Source organism: Propithecus coquereli, unplaced genomic scaffold (assembly GCF_000956105.1).
Source record: "Propithecus coquereli isolate 6110/MARCELLA unplaced genomic scaffold, Pcoq_1.0 Scaffold50, whole genome shotgun sequence".
Taxonomy (NCBI): Eukaryota; Metazoa; Chordata; class Mammalia; order Primates; family Indriidae; genus Propithecus; species Propithecus coquereli.
In genome coordinates, this window is record NW_012150841.1 from 1,266,239 (window position 1) to 1,291,264 (window position 25,026).

A 25,026-nucleotide genomic window follows, 5' to 3' on the forward strand; every position below is an offset into this window, starting at 1 on the left:
TGGTAGATTGATTGTTTTTTCTGAACTCCTCAGTTTTGTGGAATTGTTTTATAAAATTAATAGGAAAAAGCTACTGTGAAATGAATTCTTTTTAGTTATTTCAGGCTGTGAACTTGTAAAATTTTTGGATATATTAAAAGCCTTTGAGCTATAGTAATAGAAATTTTAGTAGTAGGAAGCTACTACCTTTAAGATTACTAAGTCAAGTTTATTTCCATTTTTAACATATATATTACTATAAGGTTGGTCTTTCAAAAGGAGTATGTTATGTCATATTTGCTCGAGAAATTATCATGATTAGCTGGTTTCTTTGTATTTATGACTTCACATTCCAGTTCCTGCTTAGCCTCAGTGTCTTTTGTAATCTGGTTGAATCACTCTAATCTTTCCACCAAACACCCTAGTATTTAGTTCAGCAAACAGCTATTGAATATGTATAATATATGGTATGTTTTATATCATAACAGGAGTTTGAAATACTGTGGTAATGCTAATATTGTGATGGTGCAGTCTATTGCCTCAGACAAAGTCTTAGAACTATTAAAACATAGTACAGTGGTTTTCAGTTTTTTTGGACAGATAAAAATGTACTTTATTAGTGACTCAAATATTATGACTAGTTTTACTATTAGTGACATGTTCCAAAATACCAAGCAACTTTTTAACAAACAAGATTACAAAGATATTCCTGAGTTTTCTAGAATAACTGTCTTCCTGGAAAAAACTGTGTATATTTTATTTTTTTATTTTTAAATTTTTTCTAGTTTTTGTACAAGTTTATGGGCTACATGTACAATTTTGTTACCTGCGTAGATTACATAGTGGTCAAGTTAAGGCTTTTTAGGGTATCTATAATGTACATTGTACCTGTTACCTAATTTCTCATTATCTACTCCCTGACTCCATTCTTTTGTGTCTCCATTATCTATCATTCTGTTCTCTACGATCAATGTGTACACACTTTTTAGCACCCATTAATGAGTGAGAACATGTGATATTTGGCTTTCTGTACCTGGCTTGTTTGAATTAAGATAACCTCCAGTTCCATCCATGCTGCTGCAAAAGACATAGCACATGTTAGTCAAATCATTTCTTGACGACATGCTTATCACTTCCAGTAGACTTAATTTATTCACCACGCTTCAAGAAATCAACAACCTGCTCAGGAAGTACCATGCTGTTTTAGTTACTATAGCCTTGTATTATAGCTTGAAGTCTCGTAAACTGATGCTTCCCAATTTGTTCTTTTTGCTTAAGATTGCTTTTGCTCTATGGTGTCTTCTCTGGTTCCATACAAAGTGTAGAATTATCTTTTCTAGATTTTTTTTTTGTAGAGACAAAGTCTTGCTATGTTGCCCAGGCTGGACTTGAACTCCTGGGCTCACGAGAATTTTCCCTCCTCAGCTTCCCAAAGTGCTGGGATTACAGGTGTGAGCCATCTCACCTGGCCTCTTTCTTTCTTTTAATGTGCTGGTAAGGAAGTCTACATTTATTGAAGGAATGGGAAGGGAGGAGGGTAGTGTTGAAGGGCTGTATCTCAGAAAATGAAAACAAGGATGAACAAAATAATATCCCATTGCTCAGCGAGTTCATGGATACTTGCCTTAACTTTTACCTTCTATCTACAGTACTCTATGATTGAAAAATTCTGACATTAAGCTACTGACATTGCATCCTATGGCAAGGGATTTTTGCAGTCCACATGCTGGAGAAGAAGGGATGATTGCTTTCATAGAGTAGAAGACTAGAGATGAGACTACTCTTTATTCTTTTCAGATCTTGTACTCTTGCTTCTTAGCCCTCACTGTATATTAAATGGTTGACCCCTTAGTGCTATATTGTAAGAACTGCTTGATTTAAAATGCTTTTTATGCTATTTCATTCTCTTTTGTTTTCTTTCTTTTTTTTGAGACAGGGTCTCACGCTGTTGCCAAGGATAGAGTGCAGCGGCATCATCATGCTCACTGCAACCTCAATCTCCTGGGCTCAAGTGATCCTCCTGCCTCAGCCTCCTGAGTAGCTGGGAGTATAGGTGCATGGCCACCATGCGCAGCTGATTTTTCTATCTTTTGTAGATAGGGGGTCTTGTTCTTGCTCAGGTTGGTCTCAAAATCCTGGCTTTAAGCAGTCCTCCTGCCCTGGCCTCCCAAAGTGCTAGGATTACAGATGTGAGCCACTGAGTCCGGCCTCATTCTCTTTTCTACTCTAGGACCTTTGTCATGTATTTTTCATTGTTGTGTTTTTATAATAAGACATTTTCTGGAGGGCTGTCCAGAAAGTATCCAGCCATGTAAGCATTCTCATTATATTAACAGTGGGTACAGACAGACCATGTATATTTTGATGTTAACTAGAGTGTTCTTTTATGACTCTTTTTTTAAAAAAGTAATTATTTGGATGTCTTATGTATTTATTCTTCCAGATGATCCACCCCTGCTTTGCAAATAAATTCCATTAGGGGCCGGGCGCGGTGGCTCATGCCTATAATCCTAGTTTGAGCTCAGGAGTTCGAAACCAGCTTGAGCAAGAGCGAGACCCCGTTTCTACTAAAAATAGAAAGAAATTAATTGGACAACTAAAAATATATAGAAAAAATTAGCCAGGCATGGTGGCGCATACCTGTAGTCCCAGCTACTCGGGAGGCTGAGGCAGGAAGATAGCTTGAGCCCAGGAATTTGAGGTTGCTGTGAGCTAGGATGATGCCACGGCACTCTACCCCGGGCAACACAGTGAGACTCTGTCTCAATCAATCAATCAATCAATCAATAAATTCCATTAGGATTTTGATTGGAATTTTCATTCAGTTTATACATTGATTAACAGATCCTTTACCCCTTCACAATATTAGGTTTTTCTTAATTTAAGAGTAAGTTTCAATTTGTATTCCTAAGTAAAGTTTTACAGTTTTTTTCATACAGGTACTATCTGTTTTTTAGTTTATTTTTTTGGCTATTATTAAAAATTTTCTAACTGGCTATTGATGTTACTTTGGGAAGCTGTTTTTTGCATACTTATTGAAAAACCATCTTAAGGAACTCTCAAAATTCTAAAATATTTTTAAGGTTTTTTGATAAAATTATGTCTTCGAAAATAATGGTAATTTTGCTTCCTTTCTAATGTTGAAATCTCTTATTCTTCTTACCTAATTTTATTAGCTGACACAGAATGATGTTATCTGTTATGTTGGTAGTTGATGTCAATGTCCTGTGTCTGATTTTACTTTTAAATTTTGCTTGTATTTTGTTATTTGATATGACACTGTCTATTGGTTTGAGAAAGTTTTTTTTAAAAGTCCTAAGACAGATTCTTTTTCTAGTTAGGACTAATTTATTTTGTGCCCTGTACTAGATTTCTTTCATTGACTCTGTTTTACGCTTAGGATATATCATTTTTCATAGGATCAAATTGCCTACTGTGTTGTTTAGTCTTTTAACTTTTGGTACCTGTTCCTTTTAATCTGTACTCTGAATTGCTATACCTGGTTCATTTTCAAAAAAAAATTGTGATTGTGTTGTACTTACATTACCAGGAATTGTAGCACTGTAACAGCTTTCCACGTTATGTAGTGAAAAGTCTAAATTTCTCAGGCTATTTATTATTTATGTTCCTTGGTGATCAAAACATATGCCTTTCCAGTCTTTACGTTTGTCAAGAACTGTGAAGGCTCTGAAATCTTACCCTGCTTGCAAGCTAAAATGTTAGCCTGTGGATCCTGGCAGAAGACTCTAGTCTTCTGGGTTAGTCAAGAACAGTTTGGACTCAAAGGAATAACAGTAGCCACAGTATCATAATTTTTCTTGTACTGTTTCCCCAGGCCCCAATTGCCACAGGTTGATGTGAGGAGGGCCAGGTATAAGCAGTCTGTTGCATTTCAGGAGAAGACCCTGAACATTCTCTGGAATCTCAGCTTGCTTGTTCCTTTAATTTGCCCTTTCGGTTTGGTCTCCGGACTTTCTCTCCATGGCATCCTAATGTTGTAAGACTCCATCTCAGACAGATGTTTTCTTTCACATCACCCATTGTAGACCTTATCTTTGAATGTGCTGCTTGGCAAGCTAGCACTCCCTCCATTATGTTCCTCATACCTTTAGATGGCTCTAGTGACCCTTCTTCGTTTGGGTGGTGGCCTCAGTGTTTTTCTTGTCTATGCATGATTTTTTTCTCTATGCGTGCTTCCATTGTTTTCTGTGCTTTGATCCGTGTCTTAGTGTGTCTCTAAACAGTGCCTGTGTCTGCAGAGATTTTTTTTTGGTCTCTCCCAGAACCCTTTAGGGCAGTGTATTGGTTAAGAATGTGTTCAGTTGTAAGGAACAGATAACTCATCCCATAATAAGTACAATGGATAGAGATTTGTTTCTATGTTGTTTTTTCATGTAAAAAGTCTGGAGATAAATAATTGCTGGTGTTGATTCAGTTTTGAACAATCATCTTTTGTAAGCTTCTTCAATATGCTGTTTTTACCATCTGTAATTTTTTCTATATCTACAATTCCAAACTACAACGATCTTTAAATTACAAGGTTTTCCATAGAGTCTTTCCTAACTCTCCAGGTGAAAATACTCTTCCTTTATACTCTTATAGGCAGTAGAAAGCTAGAAAGTGGACTTTATCAGTAAGTTATCTATGTTTTATGTCTTATCTTCCCTAGTAGACTATAAATTCTGTATCTGTAGTGTATCTTCCGTTACCCTCTGTAAAAGTGCCTTGTTTTAAGGTAGACATAGTCAGTTTACTTGAATGAATGAACCCTCTGTGTAAGAAAACCCTGTCACTGGTAGTTAAAATTTAAGGAAAAGAGATGTTGGCATGGGTGTGAAATGTGGAGGTGTGAGTTTTAAGCAGATAATTTAATTTACAGGAGTTAAATGTACATGTTGCTGAAAGGAGCACCTTTATCGTATAAACTCATTTCTGAATGCACACATATTTCTTTAATGCTGTCAAACGTATTTTACATACTGTCAAAGCATTCTTTAAATTACCTGCGGAAATAAAATGGAAACTTTTTTCTTTCAGTGCTTAGATGAGTATGAAGATGATGAAGCAGGGCAGAAAGAGCGGAAACGAGAAGATGCAATTACACAGCATAACACAATGCAGAATGAAGCCGTGAGCTTACTAGATTCAGGCAGTTCCTATCTGCTACAGGTGAGTATTTAAAAATACCAGGAAGTCACTAGCTATTTTAACAACAATTTTTAAGTTAGTATTAATAATTTTTCCAGTCTTATTTTGGTAGCATCAGCTTCTGTTAAGTATTTTCAGTTGGATTAACTGCTGATTGTCCTTGTATCCAAATACTTTTTGACTTAAGCAGTGTTTGATTGTTAGTTCCTGAGCAATGAATATTTGCTGACTGACTGATTAAGCACATTTAGGCCGTATGAAATGTAAAAATAGCCAAGAAAAATAATTACCTTCTTAAGAATTAGTAAGTTGAAGTGGGTGGCCAGTTCTCTTTAGGCTGATATTTACATTAGAATTACGTAGCAAATAAAAAGTTGAACAGAAAGTTCCTCCAAAGTCAAATGTTTAAACATAATAATAAAACACAATATATAATACCATGACTTGCCAGAAATACCTACATTTCTGTGTAATTATAAAATACTTTTAAAAACAAAATTGTACTCAATTTCAAATTAGCTGTTATATTGGGCTCTTGTGCACAGAAAATTTGGAGTTGATGGTATAGGGATGCCTCAGTATAAAGCAAATCACTACAGAGTCATTTTATAGAAACTAATTTGGGACTGTTCTTGATGTTATCTAGTCTTAAATTATTTTTGTAGCATTTTGAGATCTTAAGCTAACTTCATGTCTTTTCAGAGTTCTAGTCTTGACTTTCTAAATGCATTTTATTTTGCTATTGTTTTATAAGGAATTTCAGATCATTACACCCATCTCCCTATTTTAGTGATGGAGAAAGATGAAATGTAGACCTATCTGTTAATTTGCAAGGTTATGAAGGTATTTGGTAGAGGGAAGCAAAATATTTTAAAGTAGTTAGGAAATGAGGGTGCAAAACTTCTTTTTCCTTTGCTCTTAGAGGCAGATGTATTGATGTAAAGATTCATAGAGTGATGTAGATTCATCTGTCCACCCCAACCCCCAAGTTGCTGCTACTGCAGATGGTAATCATCACACTTTAGGAAAAGCAGTAGCCTATTGGGTGCTATAAGCCAACAAACAATGTTTCTCTCAGCAACATTGTGTCTGTTCATAATCTAAGATACCTTTGTATTCTTTATTTAATAAAGTTGAAATTAAATCTGAGCCTATTCTAGTGAAGACTTTTCACGTGATGAGTGCTTAATTTTGAGGGCTTAATACAATAAAGTATTTTGATTAAGAGTCTAGACCTGGTTTCATTTCTTGGTCATGCCACTTATGGTGTCACACTCAAATAGTGGCATACTCGAAAAACATCGGGCAGTGGCTTTTAGAAAGAGGGCTGATTTCTTTCTGTAGAATGAGGATTCTACCCACTCACAGTGTGGTGTTATTCTTAAATGTATATAGACACGAAACTGAACTCGGCTCATTGATCTGGGCTCTGTAAAGAGCTTTCTGCCTCATCCAGTTTGTGGTGTTTTCTGTAGCTTTTCTCATCTCTTCCCGGGCCTGCTCTTCATTGCTCCCATTTTTGTTTGTTTGTTTGTTTCATCAGTAACAGGGAAGTGACTCACTGGTGACCTTGGCTCCAAGTGTCTGTTTTGCCATTTGCCAGGATTTTTGCTTAGGATGAGAGTGAGACTAAGACTCTCCACATAGACCTCCAAATTGCCTTCTCAGAGTTGGAATGGGAACAGAAACTGCTCTGTCTGCATAGTTGACTTCTCTCTGAGTTACTATCTAAACTCACATATTCTATTACTCATATAGGATAGATATTTATTTATAACTCCAAATTCAAAAACAACAGAGAGAAAATATTGGCATCATTGGTTGCTTTAAGGCTTTTTTTGAATAGGACAGAAAGATTTTGTTTCTTAGTATTGTCTATGAATCTGAGCCATTCAGTGCGACTAATCTTTAAAAATGAAGAATAAAACGAGAATGTGAGTTTCACATAACAGTATGCTTTGTGAAAGGTTAGAGAATTTTAAGTTTCTGCTTTGTTTTTAAAAATAATGTGGAATAGTGATAATAGAAAATGAGAATTTAAAAAGTTTTTATATTTTTGGCTATGATTTTATGCATCTTTACATTTTTTCTAGATAATTATGCCAGTTTTTAAAGCAAAAATTAATTTTCTGATTAAAACTTGATCAATAAAAAATTTGGAAAAAAATAAAACATGTAAAGAAAAGCCAAATTACTTGGTTTGATTTGTTGATCTTTTTACTTTGTTTTTCTGTGAACTATAATATAGCCGATATTTACACACACACACACACACCCACACACACCCCTATCTGCTCTCTGCCTGCCTACCTACCTATATCTATCTAGGTATTGAAACAAATTTATATCTCTACTTCTAATTCTAATCTAGTATCATAGGCTTTATTCTAGTATTTGTAATTCCTTTTTGTGACATTGAGAAATTTGCTTCCCATTATCCTTAATATGTTTCTTATTTGTTCAGTCTCTCTATATATATTAATAGTAACATATCTCCCGTTGCCACCTCTTCCACACTTATGCCTTCCTCACCACAAGTGGGTTCTGACATCACATGTTGGCTCTGCCTGTGCATGAACACTTTCCTCAATTTTTTCAGGCTTGGGCTTCTCATACCAGGCTGCAAGATGTCCTTCACTTGGCTTAACTTTTGCCATTCTTTGACAGGCTGCTCTTCCCTAGGGCCTCTCTTTGTTCCTGCTCAGACTCTGAGACCTCATACTGGATTGCTCCTCCACGGGAACCCTACTCAGCTTGATTTAGGTTTTGACATCTCCAGACTAGACTGCCACTCCATGTGGACATTCACTTCATCCTGCCTGGGCTCTGGCACAGAACACCCCATGCCAGGCTGCTTCTCGGAGGGTACATATTCTTTACCCTTCTAGAGCTCTAATGCTGCATTCTGAGCCACCCTCCTGAATGGATCACATATCACTTGAGACTCTGGCTGACCATTCATGGGACTCCCTCTCTGACATTGCCCCAGGAATGAGACCTTCCCTCCCCTAGTCACCCTCCTCATTCTGCTTAGGTTGTCTAGGCCAGGCCAAGTCCTTCTGCTGTGTGAGCAGTCTCCACAGTTTGGACTTTGTCTATGCCAAGCAGCTGTTCTTTATGTAGGATTCCAGTATTTCCATACCCTGGTCTGAGCCACTGTTTCCTCCCCACCTTGCTCTGCCCCACTCATTGGCTTTAGGATTGATTTATTCAGGAAAGGAAGGGGAAGGATGAGTTTTTCCTTTTAAAATCTTTGTCAGTTTGATAAAGTTCTTGTTTTATTTTTTATTTTCCTAGTTATTTTATCAGTTATGCATTATAGAAATTTTGTTCTGTAGCCATCTTTAACAAGGTGTCATAATAAACTATGCATACCAATATAAATATTTTAAGTTAGTCCTGAGGGCCAGTTAACATATTATTGCTGTAATTTTACTGAGGGTTGTGGCTTTGTTGCTAGTTTGTTTGAATAACTTCAGTATTATTTTGCTATATTCTACTGGGCTTGCATTTGTCTGATCTTATTTCACATATGCTATTATATTTGTTTATACATTACAAGTTCTGATCTACCACTGCACCTGTAAAGACAACGTTCATGGGATTTCCTTATTGACCATTCTAAACTTGAATGAAGCAGAATGTTTTACTTGAACTTACACAAAACGTTGTGTGCTTTGCCAACATTTTCTGAGCTTCACATTGGTCTTTCCCTTTTCCTTCAGTAATATAAACCATTCCATTGCAAGGAAGATTATTTCAGGAAAAGTGTATTTAAAATCAGTTGTATAACAGACTTTGGGGTTATTGGAAGTTCTAATTACATAGTCATTGAAATTTTACGACCAGTATCAGCCTTAACTGTTGTACTTTTTACAAGCAGTTTCAGTGATAGTGGTACAGCAGTTCCCCTTATCCAAGGGAGATACGTTCTAAGACCCCCAATGGATGCTTGAAATTCCATATCTCCCTTGGATAATACTGAACTCTGTATATACTAGGCACCAGTTTCTTTGTCCTTCTTTACAATTTCATGGATGGATTAGTTCTTACCATAGATCTTAGCAACCTCAGTATATGATTTTTTTGTTTCCTTGTTAAATTGAGAACTTTTACCTTCTAACTTAAAGGAACACTTTACAGCTTTTCTTTGTCATATCTGAATTGTCAGAATCACTGCTCTTGTGCTTTGGGGCCATTATTAAGTAAAATAAGAGTTACTTGAACACAATCACTGGGATACCACGACAGTCGATCTGATAACCAAGATGGCTGCTAGGAGATTAAGGGACGGGGAGAATATCCACCACAGATCTGCTGGACAAAGGGATGATTCATGTCCTCGGCAGGATGGAGCAGGATGGTACCAGACTTCATGATGCTACTCACAGTGGTTCACAACTTAAAACTTATGAATTATCTCTGGAGTTTTCCATTTAGTATTTTCATACCAAGGTTGACCACAGGTAACTGAAACCACAGAAAGCGAAACCTTGGGTAAGGCGGGAGGGACTACAGTATTTCTCCATGTTTTCTACATTTAGAATGGAATTGTCAGCTTTAACAGTTATAGTAATTATTAAAGTTCCAAGTAATTGTATAGTTAAGTTCTTTTGCTTGGAAATTTTTGTGACCACAGAAATATAGAGGTTTCTAGTTAACAAATCTAAGGTGAAGTTTATATTTGTGTAGAATTTTGTTCTAAGGTGCAGGAGTATCACTTTCTACCTTAAAATTATATTTCACTTAACATAATGTCCTCTAGGTTCATCCCTGTTGTCACAATGATCTTGTATGTGGAATCTAAAAAATGTCAAACTCATAAAACCTAGAGAGTAGAGTGGTGGCTGGGATGTGGGTAGATGGCGAAAGGAGAAGTGTTGGTCAGTGGGTACAGAGTTGCAGTTAGATAGGAATAAATTCTGTTCTATTGCACAGCAAGGTAACTATAATTAATAATAATATATATTTCAAAATAGCTAAAAGAGGAGATTTTAAATGTTCTCACCACAAAGGAATGATAAATATTTGAAGTGATGGATATGCTAATTACTTTTATTTGATTTGATCATTCCATACCGTATACATGTATCAAAATATCTCTTTATATCCCATAAATATACATGATTATTATTTGTTAATTAAAAATAAAACTAAAATAATTATTAGGGACTCTGTTGATGCACCGTATGGGTTGATTTTGGTTTTTCTTACTAACATTTCTAATTTCAGACATGCCCAGTTTTATCTTTTTGGCAGGGATATAGAGATCATTTTAAACTACATCTGTAATTGTCAATTTTGAATATACATGAGAAGCAGACTACTGTCCCTCCTAAATCTCCAATAATACTCATATACTATTGGTTATCCAAGTTAAGGAGCATTCCATTGTTAAGGTTTATAATTTGATTAGTAGATTCTTTAGCTATGTAATGCATAGTCTCTAATATACCAATAAAAATTCAAATCTACCAGTAAAGAATAAACTTAAGTGTTATCTGCCTGCTTTAGAATTTTAACTATTGAAATATTAGTTATATAGAAATAAGTATAGCTTAAGTTCTCATTGTTTATACATCTCAGACATGACATGGGATGATTTGATCAACTATGTCAGAGTTCTAATTTTATCAGCTGCACCAAGTCAGCTGTGTAGAAATACTGTATAAAACTTACTAAAGGTTTGTGTAAGTGACTAGTTGTTTAAAAAAAAAACAACTGTAGAATGTAGAAATGTGATATTATTACATGACTTTGTATTAGTATACTTAATTCAAAACTTGTCTGATACTGTCTTTAAGTCATTTATAGTTAGGTCAATGTGTAAAATTTGTCTAATGCCACTATAGTTTAGTGTTGCTGAAAATGCCCTTTGTTTCACATATCTATATTTGTTAAAATTCTGCTGTATTTGCATTAGTCTAAGTTTTACCATGTTACAGAAAATACCTATTTCAAGTATCAGAAGTATTCATTGCCAGGTTATTCATACCATATCAATTGATAACGAAAATTAGTCCAGTAAAGGCTTCTCTCATTTAGCAATTCTGCTGATATGGGCAATCAAGCTGCTATGGCATGTTCAGGAATATTTCAAATATAACCAAAATGAGAGAGAGAGAGGATGTTTTGGAACTTTGTTTCGGAGATTCTGGCATTATTAGCGTTTTTTCTTATGCATAGACAGACATCATTTAAGATATACGCCCTAGGTTCTTTATTTTTTTAATATGCCTTAGCTTTACTTCATATTGCATAGTATTAGGGAATTTTGTAAAAGAAAATCTCTGTAAAATGTTAATTGAAATACTATTTGGGAAACTCTAGGAGAAAAAGTTCCATATGAAATCATTGTCATCTACATTTAATAAAATGTGCTTTGAGTGAATATACATAAGCTTAATATTGCTTTTTGGTTTATCTAAATAACCATTGATTAAACACATTAGCTGTTAAGCTTTCAAGAATAATTTAAAAACTAGATTTTATAAAATATATTCTTAGCTCTTATTCACTAGATACACTATATTTTAATAAATGGATCTGTTTTACGCATTTGGTACACAAAGTACAAAGATTCATCTGCCTCATCATCATTTAGGGGATACCTCCTTAATGACAGGTAGATTAAAAAAATCTATTTAAAGTTTACTAACTAGGTTTTGTTGTCCCTGCTATAAGAATAATGGATGCCCAGGGAGGGTTAAAATAAACTGTCAAAGCATGGCTTCCCCAGAGGTAATCCTGTTTGCAGGGTCAAGTCCACACACCTGGACCCTCTAGTATCCTGTCACCTGGTTACTTCCAGCAACTGGTTATTTCCCAAGTGGTGCTTTTTCGGTAACTGCAGATTACTAAGGAAGTTATTTCCCTAAGTTGTCAATATATATTGCATACCAGGTGACCTGGGGGTTTTGGGGGGAAAGAAATCAAAGAGGGGGCTCCTTGTCTGCCAAAAGTTTATATTTTACTTAGAACATAAAACATATACATGAAAAATTTAGATAAAGTTATTTAAACTAAGTGATTTAGGCTGTTGTAATGGGAGTTTATTGACTTGGAATCATTAGACTTATTAAAATTCCATATCCCAGTTAGGTTTTTTTGTTGTTGTTGTATTAACTATCAAATTAAATTGAAAGCCTGTTATGAAGGGGTTATGCTAATTGTTTTACTTATTTACAACATTTAATCTCCACAGTAACCCAATAAAATAAGCATTGTTGTTACTCTGTTTTAGAGATGAGGAGACAGAGACTGATAAAAGTTAAACCCACAGACTTGCAGCCACTGAGTAGCCTGTCTGGTTAGAACTTTTGTCTAATTCTTCCTCTAAATCATACACAGTTTATTGTGCGTTTTCTCCACATTGCTAGTCTTTTATTGCATCATGCAGTCAGTGTTTACTGTTTTACTCTGGAATTGGTCATCTTATAAAGATTTTATTCTTTCATTTTAACCAGATTAGAAATTCTTTAATTGTAAGATCTCTCGTAGAGACTTAATGATTAACTAGGAAAAAGATTATTATCAGTTTTTAAAGACTCAATCATTTGATTTTGACCTGTTTTATTAAGATGAAAATACAAAAATATTTGTAGAGCCCAGACTATCAAAAGACTAAAAAGAGAAATAACTTCCTAGTTTTCGTTGCAAAGTAATACTTTTTCCACCCCAATTGTTAATGCTAGCTTTCAGTGATTTTTTTTTTTTTTTTTTGGTAGCTTAGAATAGCACAGTGAAACATACTTTCTCTCTTTTCACTTTCAGGTGTGCATATAGTCTTTAAAGATAAGCATTAGGCACTAAATGTATGTGAATTGTAGCTTTTTTAAAACTGAGGGCGTTAAAAGACAAAGGGGCTATATAAAGAATATAATGGTTGTATTTTTTAATGCCCATTGACTTCCAAAAGGATTTAAGCTGACCGGTTAATGAATGATGCCCTCCTTGCCCATTTTCTGAGCTTTTAAAATACTTCCATATTAAAAAAAATTCTAAGAAAGTGATTGGTTTGGGCTGAAAAATCTGATGCAGAGTCTTGTTTTTTTTGACCAGCAGTGTGAATTTTTAAAAATAACAATTGCTTTAAGTTGGTTCTTTCAAAATTAGATATTCTTTATCAACTGTTTTATATAATCAGAAATTGTGTACATATACACCCATACTGACTTGTCATTATTTTTACTTTATAGGAGTCTTCCAGAACAGTTTCAGGCAGATACAAGAGGTAAGAATCCTTACATTATGTCTTGCAGTGTATTATAAACGTGAATATAATATCTGTCTGACCATGACTTAACTAGAACTGTTTAAAGCAGCTCTTTGAAAAGTAAGAAACATTAATATTGTGCTTTTAAAAAGAAATTATGTTATATGCAGAAGTGTAATGTCTGTCTGACCAAGGCTTATTCTGACATACTCTGCAGTCTTTCAAAACTGTCCACACCGTGAATTTGCATGGGTCTGATAAACTTTGCAAAATAAAAACTTAGAGTTGCTTTTTATCGTGTATTTAAACATTGAAAATACAAGTAGACTACCTGTATTAGTCAGCTCTGGTTATTATAACAAAATACCATACATAGACTGGGTGGCTTAAACGACAGGAATTTATTTTCTCTCAGTTCTGGAGCCTGCAAGTCCAAGATCACGGTGCCACCACGGTCACATTCTGGTGAGGACTCTCTTCCTTGCTTGCAGATGGCTGCTTTGTTGCTATGTCCTCACATGGCAGAGAGGGGTTGAGGAGAGAGAGAGAAAGAGACAGAGGAAGGGAGAGGGAGCGCAAGCTCTCTGATATTCCTTTTTATAAAGGGCACTAATCCTATCATGAGGACCCTACCCTCTTGACCTCATCTAAACCTAATTATCTCCCAAAGGCCCTATCTCCAAATACCATCACATTGAGGGTTAGGGCTTCAACATTTGAATTTTGGAGGAGACAAAATTCAGTCCATTGTGCCACCTCTGCACAGTGAGTAACACTTCTACCAGAGAATGTGTCTGTGTGTATGCATGTATAGGAAGAAAATCAGAATTAGGCATGAGAAATTTTTCAGTGGAGCTGTCTGGGATATTAGATTCCTTTTCTGTTGAGGCCATGAAGTTTGCAGAAGCATGTGGTCATACTTGTGCTAATAATCATACAATGATAAATCTTACTGAGTGCTTATAATGTCTAAGATGCTTTACATAGAGATTTCATTCAATTAGGTAACAATACTCACTTCCATTTTATAGATGAGGGAAGTGGGGTTAAAGAAGTAGAATAATCTCCCAGGGATTACAAACCTAGTCCACAGCAGAATCAGGATTTGAACTAAGGCAGCCTGACTCCATAAGGTACATGCTTACTAACTCTACAATACCGTCTGCCTGGATTTATAGATATAAAACTTTTGTTTTTTATCTATTTATATGTTAAAGTTTAGAATACTTTGGTTATTATATTCCATTTGAAATTTTTATTAATCGATTAACAGGAATGCTAATTTTAATACTAAGTCATATATAAATAAGATTTTTATTTTTATCATGGGGCATAGTATCTATTAACAGTAGAGAAAGATAAGGAAGCCAGAATAATCACCAAGAGTAAATAGATCTGAAACCATTTCTGGCACACAGAAAAATACTCAGTATGTTTGTTACTGCTACTGCTTTTATTTTCATTTTTTAGTAATTTTGATATAGGTATAATGAAACCTGTTCTTTTAAGCTTATCTGACATTTGTACATTGCTTGATAATTTTTACTTACCATGAAGAGTTTAAACTGAAAAGAATCCTTTTTCTTTTGCCGGAAATCATTGTGAAATAGCCTTGATTTGGCCTGTTTGCAGACTACCTTCTCACACCAAAAAAATTTTTATCATCAGTTTTTGGTTTGGGGAGTAAAGATAAACTGATAACTTATCAAGTTTGTTGTATTAATCTTAGATATTCAGTTCTTGTTAAATAATAGAGCCTAAAATTATGAATGGGACTTTTCAGATTTGTGTTTTTTAATTAGAATCAATAGCAGAATAATATTCTTATAAATCCTGATTGGAAGCTTTATTTACATGTCACTTTGTTAAATCAGGAAGAAAGTTGTTTCCCATAGTGTAAATTTTTATATTTAAGCTTTCGAGACCATTGTTTTACTTATGAGATGTTTGCATATGTGTACTTTAATTCTTATAGCCTGGAGCAGCAGTCCCCAACCCCAGGCTGTGGCTCAGTAGGCCTGTTAGGAACCAGGGCGCACATCACTGCCTGAGCTTCCACCCTCACCCCCATGGAAAAATTGTCTTCCATGAAACTTAGGAACTGGGCGGCACAGTAGGAGTGTGTGGCAGGCAGGCAAGCAAGCAAGAGAAGCTTCAAAGCTTCAACTGTATTTACAGCCCCTCACCCCATCGCTGGCATCACTGCCTGAGCTGTGCACCCCCCACCACCCATGGAAAACTTGTCTTCCATGAAAGCAGTCCCTAGTGCAAACTGGTACCAAAAAGGTTGGGAACTGCTGGTCTTGAGCATGTGGTTTGTTACTTTTCAGCTTTCAAAAGTTTAGCCTTGTTTAATACTGTTACAAAATATTTTAAAGTTTCAAGTCATTTTTCATTGATTCACAGCAACTGTTTTAATGCCATCTAAAAAGAAAAAAAAAAAAAGAACACTAACAAACAAAAATAGAAAAATCCTAAAGCCTAAAATCTATATCTGAAATTATCTACTTCTTATCTAGTAGAAATGTGTTATGCTTCATATCAACAGTTCATTATTTTCATTAATCTGTCAGCAAGTTGTAGCAGTGACTACAGAATGCATGCTTCTTGCTGAGGGTGTCTGCTGAGTAATGGAGATTTAAAAAAGAGAAATGGGCTAAAAGATAGAAATTTGGCATCATTTTCTTAGAAAATATTTTCATTAAACCAAATAACTTATGATATATATACAGCTAGAAATAACTTTTGAAAGGTCATTAGTGGGTTCAAGTACCCAGAAGACTAGTTTGTATGTGTGCTCTTATAAATTATGAATTAAATTTATATTTATTGTAGTTTTTAATTTTGTCTCACAGATATCAAGATTGTACTTTTGCAACACTGACTGTTAAGTGCTTGATCTAGTTATGATATATTTTAAAAACTGAATTGACTCTTGTTTAGAATATATCTTATACATTCACTGTTTTCATTTTTAAAAAGTATTTAAATAACTTAAGGAAATATTTGGAGGTAAGGGTCATGAAATTTCTGAAACTCAAGGTTTAGTAAAGATCAATCAGTGTCATATATTTGTGATTTTTTTTTTCTCAATGTGTAATTTTCTTAACAGGATGTTTACTTGGTTAAGTTTATAGTGCATTGGTTAAAGTAGGAAAAAAAAAAGAAAGAAAAAAGGCAAGACAGTACTTAAAGACTTGCAAAAGGCCAGATTAGCCAGGGTATATAATTTACCATTTGTAAAGAGTGGGGGAAGCAAGTTAAGACAAATACTAAGTTTTATCATTCTCACATAGTAATTAACTGATTCTTATGTTTTCACAAATATGTTTAAATCAGGATTAATTATTTTATTAAGTAACATTTATGCAAAGTAATAAGTGCTTCTCAGCACTCCCCACTCACCTACCCAAGTAACCTTAATAGATATAATAGTTTGTAAAACACCTTCACATACCTTACCCAACGATAGCCTCATCAGACAGCAGCCAGGCAGCATCTTTTCTCCCAGATGAAAAAAAGGATTTAGTTCAGTGAACTCTTTTACCACATTCCCTCTGAGCAGAAATTGATTGAGTTACAAGAGAGGAAACATTACTAGTTTTTTTTTTTTTTATAAAGAGCGTGGACACATCAAGATGTGAATGTTAGAAAAAATTAACCCTATCTTAGCCAAAATATAGATGCAGACCCTATTTCAAATCTGCAGTGTTTCACATTATTATTGTAGTTTTATAATTCATGTAGCTTCATCAGGAATTTTCTTATATTTTAAATTACTGAAAATAATCAGGATAGAAATTTTATACAATTTAAAAATTGTTTCCTTTATTTTAAAATAATACTGATCATTCAAAATTTGAGAAATATAGAAAATTAGGATTAGAAAAACTCACTCATAATCTGACCACCCAAGTCAAACGCTGTTAGCATTATTTTTCTTTTTTACTTCCAATTTATTTTTCTAGGCTTTTTATTTATATAACTGTGAGCATAATGGATGTACAGTTTCACATTCTGGTTTTCTTTTCACCAAATGTAACATAGGTATCTTCAACTTTTATTTTAATTTCTCCAAACAATGGCTGATATCAACTGAGGGATTTCTGCCTTTTCAATAAAGTGTAGTAGCATAAATATAGCAGAGATCTTCACTATCACTGCTTTGGGGACCAATAATTTCTTTCTTCTTTATTTGAATAAAATGTGACCATGATTCTTTTTCTTAAGGGTCAGCTTTCTCTTCCACAGTCAGTTCTGCAATAATACTTGTTTTGAAAATACAAATTTGTCCCAGTTAATACATAGGGAACAATTTGACCCTAATTTAAATTTTGCCTTTGCTTATGCCCAGTTTTGTTCACAAGAAACGCTAAGTGGATATAGAAAGCTGTACCCAGCTCAACCAAGCTACGTAGGAATACACAAAATGCTCTCAGGCACACACTGCAAACATCTACCAGCTACCCAAGTATGAGCCACAGCCACATGTGATATTACAACTTCCAGTCTGATTTCACATAACCCTCCTTCCTACTCATACTTCAAAATAACTTACAAGCTGCAACCCTTTTGATGCCAGCCAACTTTCAAAAGTGAACTTCACTTCTTTTTCAAGATAAATTGTCATAGTTATGTATTTCTTAACCATTTAAAATGGGTAAAACTGTGCTGCCATTTTTTATTAGGTTCCTATTTTTTTTCTTTAATGTATCACTGATGAAGTTTTTGCGCATTGTGCCCCTAGCCCAATTTCCCCTATAATCCCTGTGTTTTTATTGAGTGATTTTTACATAATACATATGTTGTATTTTAGCAGAACTAACTCTGGGTAGGTAGTTTGCCGTTGTGTAAATGGGAAGTCTTCTACTTAACATGAATTGCATTTAATTTGAGACACTGTGCAATGCTCTAAGCATACAGATTTTAGAACAGGAAGAGATTTGGGGGTAAATTAAACCTCATGACATTCTCAGATAACATTGCATAGGTTATTTCCCACTCTGTTCCTGTCTAAGCCAACAGTCACATTAATGTTAACATGTAGGCATGTGAAACCAGGTAAGGGTTAACTTGAGACACCATCAACTGGAAAAATTAAATGGAGGGACAATTGATTAATGCTCTCTGGTGGAAAGGATGGCACTGGGTCAGAATAATGGGTATGGTTTCTGGCAGGATATAAGCTGTGGAGAGAGTGAAAGGGCCAGCTTGATTCAGACACTGGTAAGATTAGACAGGATTGTATGGTGAGAGGATCACCTTTTTAATTTTTTAAATTTTTATTATGGCAAAATAGACATTATTCTAACCATTTTATCGTACACAATTCAGTGGTATTAAGTATGTTCTTAATGTATAACTATCACCAGTCTAGTTCCAGAACTTTTTCATCACCCCAAAAGTAAATCCTGTCCTTTTAAATCAGTCACTCTCTATTCACCTTCCCCCAGCCCCCTGGCAACTACTAATCTGCTTTCTGTCTCTATGGATTTGCCTATTTGTGGTAGTCTATATAAATAGAATCATACAATATTTGGCCTTTTGTGTCTAACGTCTTTTACTTACCATAATGTTTTCAAAGTTTATCCGTGTTCTAGTGTGTATCAGGACTTTATTTCTTTTTGTGGCTGAATAATATTCCATTCATTATATGGATATTCTACATTTTGTTTAGAAAAGGATCACTTTTAAAACTTATATACCGTATCTTAAATTATCATCTTAACTCTGTTCTTTTTGAACTAGTATGCAGAGAAGTTTAGACATTTAGTTCTCACTTGATTCTCAAGCTCTTTCACAGGTAATTGAATAGAACCTATTTAAGTTTAGAAAGAGAATTTATTTAGAAACATAATTTTAATTCAAGATTTAAGATGTTGCAACACAATTACGTCAACTTTTTTCTAAATGGAACTTTCTTTATAATATTGTTTTAAAAACCAGTGGTTCTTGTTTTGCACATAGGCTTTGAGAACTACCAAGTAGACAGAAACTTCCTTGGTTTGTTGGTTAAGGGTCAAACCAGAAAAATCAGCCAAAATCTTTAAAGTGAGAAATCCAGACTAAAGAGGACCAAATGTATCTCCCAGTAGTTGGAGAGAGACAGTCTTCTTAGGCTACATGTGACCTTTTCTAAGAAATCTATTCCTTTTCAAGATCCAATATTTCTATATTAGCATATGTTCTATATTTTACCAATTGCTGTCATGTATGCAGTAGCTGCGTCTCTTTTGGTTAATGGATTTTGGAAAAGGAAATGAAAGCGACAAAATGATATTCTAAAATAAGTTGGGATACTGGTACATTTGGTGGACTGGTGGATATGTGAACTTTCCTATGTCGTAAATATTCTTAGCTAAGATTTATATATTTGCCATCTACCAGGTACTATTCAAAGTACTTTCCATACAGTTATTTCTCTGATAGTCCTATGAAAGGGGTGCTTTTATCATCCCCATTTTATAAATAAGGAAACTGAATCACAGTGACATTTAATGACTCATGTGAAATTAAACATATATAAATAGGCACAGTCAGTGTATGTTGCTTTACCTCATGGTAGTATTAATTTGCCTAGTATAGGTAACAAATGGGTACAATGTGGACATTTGATTTAATTAGCTTATTTAGACTCCAAGTAACTGGAAGGTACCAGTAACTGAATTTTTTTCCTGTTTACATAGGTGTTTTTTGTTTTTTAAAGTTTCTTCTGTATGTATGGCTCTGAATTTGAGAGTCTCTTCAGCTCTATTTACTTTTGTCTAGCTATAGTACAGTAGCAGAAAATAACTTTTATTCTTAATCATGATCTTTAGGTATAACAAGATATAAAGTATCATCATAATTACGAAAGAGAAACTATGTAATAATATTTGGCATAATTTTAAGTGCATTTTTTGTATAATTTTTTTGAAAATTAACTACTCAACTGAACATGCTAGGAAATTCTCTTTTTTAAAGAGCTTTATTGAGATGTAATTCAAACACCATAAAACTCACCTTTGTGGGGAGGTAGGTAAGCTCCCAGCAAAAAACCGGGTCCCTTTGGTAGAGTTGTAAGGGATAAGAAAATAATAGAGAAAAATGGAAAATAAAAGAATACACAGGGACAAAGATATAGTTTTATAAGTTTATAAAGATTATAGACAAAGCGGGATCTCAGGGGGCCTAGACCTTCTCCGTGGGTCTCAAAAAGTCCCAAATGAGGTCTTATATGGTAACTTATAGGGAATAGTGATTAATTGCCAGGGGTAACAGATTTACATAACAACAGGTAGTTCCTCTCAGGTTAACAGATTTTCAAAAGGCTTCTACAGAGCCTTTAACTAATTCTATTTACATTTCCCTTCAGGGCAAAAACTCCTAAGACAAATCCTGTCTACAAACACATCTATATTAATTCATGGAACAACAACCTTTGTAAAGTGTACAATTCAGTTTTTAGTACATTCACAATGTTAAACAACCATCACCACTATCTAGTTCCAGAATTTGTTTTCCTCCCCCAAAGGGAAACCTTATACCCATGAAGTAGTCAGTCTTCATTCTTCCCTTCTCCCAAGCCCCTAGCAACCAGTAATCTGTTTTCTGTCTTCATAGGCTTGTCTACACTAGATATTTCATTTAAATGGAATCGTACAGTATGTGGCCTTTGTGTCTGTCTTCTTTCACTTAGCATAATGTTTTCAAGATTTATGCATATTGTAGCATGCACGGCTATAACACATTATGTTTAACCATTTGGATTAACATAATGGACATGTTGGACTGTTTATTATACTTTTTGGCTATTATGAATTATTATATATATTATGCAATGAACATTCATGTACAAGTTTTTGTGTAATCCAATTTATTCTTAGTATGCAGAAGTTTTTCATTTTGCTTAGTTGAAGGTTTTTCCAAAACACCAAAATGGACATTTATATGTCAACTATTTATTGAATAGTTCTGAGGTGCAGGGTACTCTGCTTGCCTGTTTAGGAGACTCATGTTAAGATAATAATGGGGAGAGTTAATTTTAGCTGTTCTTACTGGATATAATGAACTACATTTGGAAGAATGTTTTCTTTTCTGCGTTTGTTTTGTCTAGCTTTCAGGTGGTGATATTTGAGCAACCAGATATATTTCATCTCTTTAGGATAATTCTCTATATTTATCACATCAGAAATGAGCATGTGTGATATGACATTCACTAATTGGAACAATCAAATTTTTATCAGTGAGATAGGTTATAAACTATAATATATTGGTATAAAAAGTTACAATGCAACCATTAAAATGATGCTATAGAAGAATATTAATTAATAGGAAAATTATTACCTACTTATATTAAATAGGAGGGAGAGAGCATATTACAAAAAGTATGATACAAAACGAAGTCTATCATAATATATATAAAGTATTCTTAACCTGAGATCTATTGATGTCATGAACTGATAAAATTCTTTGTAAAAGAATATAATGTTCATTTTTCTAGGAATAGATTTGTATTTTTCATCAGATTTTAAAAGGAATCTGTGATCCAAAAAGGTTAAAAACTATTAATATGTTATAAAATATTAACGGTAGTTATCTCTGGGTTGGTAGAATTACTGGTAATATTCATTAATATTTTCTGTTTTCCACAATGAATATCACAATTGTAATAAAGTCTGAGAGTGGATTTTGAATTTTAGTTGTTGATGCATGTGCTTATGTATGCGTTTGTATTTAAAGGAAGAAGAGAGAGAAACCCTACATAGAGCCAAGGGACTGTTTTGAGTGGTGGAGAGAATAGGGTAGTAAATGATACTGAAAGTATAGAAGCCAATCATGTACTTGTTGGCTATTTAGGAATTTCACAATGTAGCCAGTACCTCTCAGTATTTGATATCCATTCTAAATGTAGGATTTTGCCCGTGAGTCTTGTATTTCTTCTAATTGCTGAGCTTTGAAATGTCTATTTTAGTGGAAAATTCCTCTAGCTATAATCTCTTAATGCTGCCAATCTCATTCTCATGATAGTTTTAGAATAACAGTGTAATTTTCCTGAACACAACATCCCCTGGTCTTCCCACAGAAGATATGAAAATTCCCAGAGGGGGAAAAACTTCCAGTAAAGTGTGGTATTTATCTTTGATTATACTGTTTATTGTTTTCCCTTTTCCGAACATTATAGTTAATATCTTTGTAGTTAAGGGCAGGAGAATTCTTTTTGGATCATATTAGAGATTTGTGTTAACATTCCTAAGTAGGCTGTTACAAACTTTTTGGAGTTAATGAAACAATCTTTTATTCTGAATATTTTGCACAGTGCAAATCTAGCCTTCAAAATAGGTTAAAAGCATTTCTGCTTTTAGAATAAACAGCTATATTTGGCAATAGGATCAAGCAGCACGGTTCTTCACAATTATGACAATAGTCCTTATAAACGTAATATGTACTGGGGATAAAGCACTGGTTTTGTTTTTCACTAATAATTATTCCTTTTAAATTTGCATAAGGGCATTTATATATTGACAAGCCTAATGTGAAGAATTTTTCAAATTGTTAATTGGTTAAACATTTTTGAAATAGTTTTAAATTTGTTCATCAAGTAAATACAAGAATATTAAGGAATACCCATATTGCTAGGTGTTTTGTTTGTTTGTAGCTGTCAGCATTATAGTTTCTACCTGAATAATCTTGTGGTTGATGCAAGAAGTTGGACTTTTTTTTTTTAAGTGAAAAAGGGGGTCCTTTAAAATTGTTGTTAATACTCTTCTATAATATGGCATGACTCTAGTGATACCTTACCCTCTTGATTTTCTTCCTACCACTTTACTGGTATTTTTCAGTCTTCTTTGTAGTTCTTCCTTTCCTGTACCTGTTCTTTATGTATTAGTGTTACTCGGCTTTTTATCACAGACTTCGTTCTCTTTTTCTGTGTATTTGTGCTAGAAATTTGATTCACTCCAATGACTTCAGTTACTATCTATACATATGCTGATGACTCCAAATCATTAGCTCCATACCTGTCTAACCAACAACTATTAAATGCTTTGGCTATTTCAGACACATGCCAAACTCAAGATGTTCAAAAGTAAACTTGTAAAACCCAATGGATTTCAGTAGTTGGCATCAACATCTACATCTACTTTTGCTCAAGCCAGAAACCTAGCTATTGTTTATAACCCTTATTTGAGGGTTATTTTTTCCCCTCACTATCTCACCCATATCCAGTCATTCACTGGTCTTGTTGAGTTTACCTCCTGAGCATCTCATTGATACTGCACCAGTCTAGGACAACTTACATAGATGATTACAGTAGCCTCCAAACTGACCTTCCTGCCTCCAGTGTGGCTTATCTTCAGTGCATTTTGTAAAAATGATCCTGTTACTTTCCCTGCTTTAATGGTTTTTCCTTTAAATGAAGTCTAAAGCAGTCGTTTCCAAAATGCAGTAATGCACAAAATAATCTACTAGAGTGCAGGAGGAAAAGAAAAACTATGTCATTAAATATTAAATGTCCAATTTTGAATCAAAAGTTTAATTTATTTTATCTCAAGCAAGAAGTACAATTAATCACAGTATGAGCCTAAACTGTCAACACAGTTTTGCCATTTTAGTGGTAGCTTGTTTATGCCAGCAGCGAAGAAGCCTGGAGAGCAAATGGCAGTGAAATCACAAAAGGCATTTTCCACAGCTTGTTGAGAACTGAATATTTTTCCTTACAAGAAGTGGTCCAAAGCCTTGAAGCAGTGGTAGTCAGTTGTTGCAAGGTCTGGTGAATACAGTGGATGACAAGAGAGTTTCCAAGTCCAGCCTGTGTAGTTTGAACAGTGTTGTTTGTGCAACATGTGGTTGAGTGTCATATTGCAAGAGGATTGGCCTGTCTCCATTGACCAATCTCTGCCGCTTAATCACAGGCATCCTCATTGTTTCGTCCAACTGGTTGCAGTAAACATCTGCTGTAATTGATTGACCAGGTGCCATGAAGCTGTAGTGGATAATACCAGCGTTGGACCACCAAACAGGCACCATTAGCTTTTTTTGATTAATATTCGGTTTGGACTGTGTTTCAGCACATCATCTTTATCCAGCCATTGTGCCAAATGCTTGCAGTTGTCAAACAGAATCCATTTTTCATCACACATGACAATACGGTGTAGAAATGGTTTGCCTTTATGTTGTGACAGCACGGAAAGACAAGCTTCGAGACGATTTTTCTTCTGATGCTCATTTAATTCTTAGAGAACCCATCTCTCTAGCTTCTTTACCTTGCTGATTTGTTTGAAATGGTCCAATGCTATTGATATAGTAACGTCAGACCTTGCTGATAATTCATGCATAGGTTGAGATGGATTCGCTTCCACTACAGCTTTCAGCTCATCATTATCCACGTTGGTCTCAGGTTGCCCACATGACTCATTTGCAAGATTAAAATCACCAGAATGGAGCATCTTAAACCACTGACATACTGTGTGTTCATTAGCCACATCCTTCCCAAACAGTTCATTGATATTTTGAGCTGTCTGTGCTGCACTGGTTCCACAATAGAACTCATATACGAAAATAACATGAGTTTTTGACTTACCCATGGTTTCACAAAAATTGCTCTAAAAAAATTTTGAAAGATAATCACAAGCCAAACCATGTATTTGAAAGAATAAGGATGTACCTTCACAATAAAAATAAAACAAGGAGTATCAAAATGAAAT

General features: G+C 34.5%; 1 protein-coding gene across 1 annotated transcript in view; it reads left to right on the plus strand.

Annotated features, from left to right (window-relative positions):
• Positions 1 to 25,026, plus strand: part of PAWR (PRKC, apoptosis, WT1, regulator) — a 91,128-nt gene that overhangs the window by 56,680 nt on the left and 9,422 nt on the right. The window contains exons 2-3 of the mRNA XM_012656312.1: positions 5,017 to 5,148; positions 13,326 to 13,360. Coding sequence (XP_012511766.1) covers positions 5,017 to 5,148; positions 13,326 to 13,360 — 167 coding nt within the window. The remainder of the gene's footprint in view (positions 1 to 5,016; positions 5,149 to 13,325; positions 13,361 to 25,026) is intronic.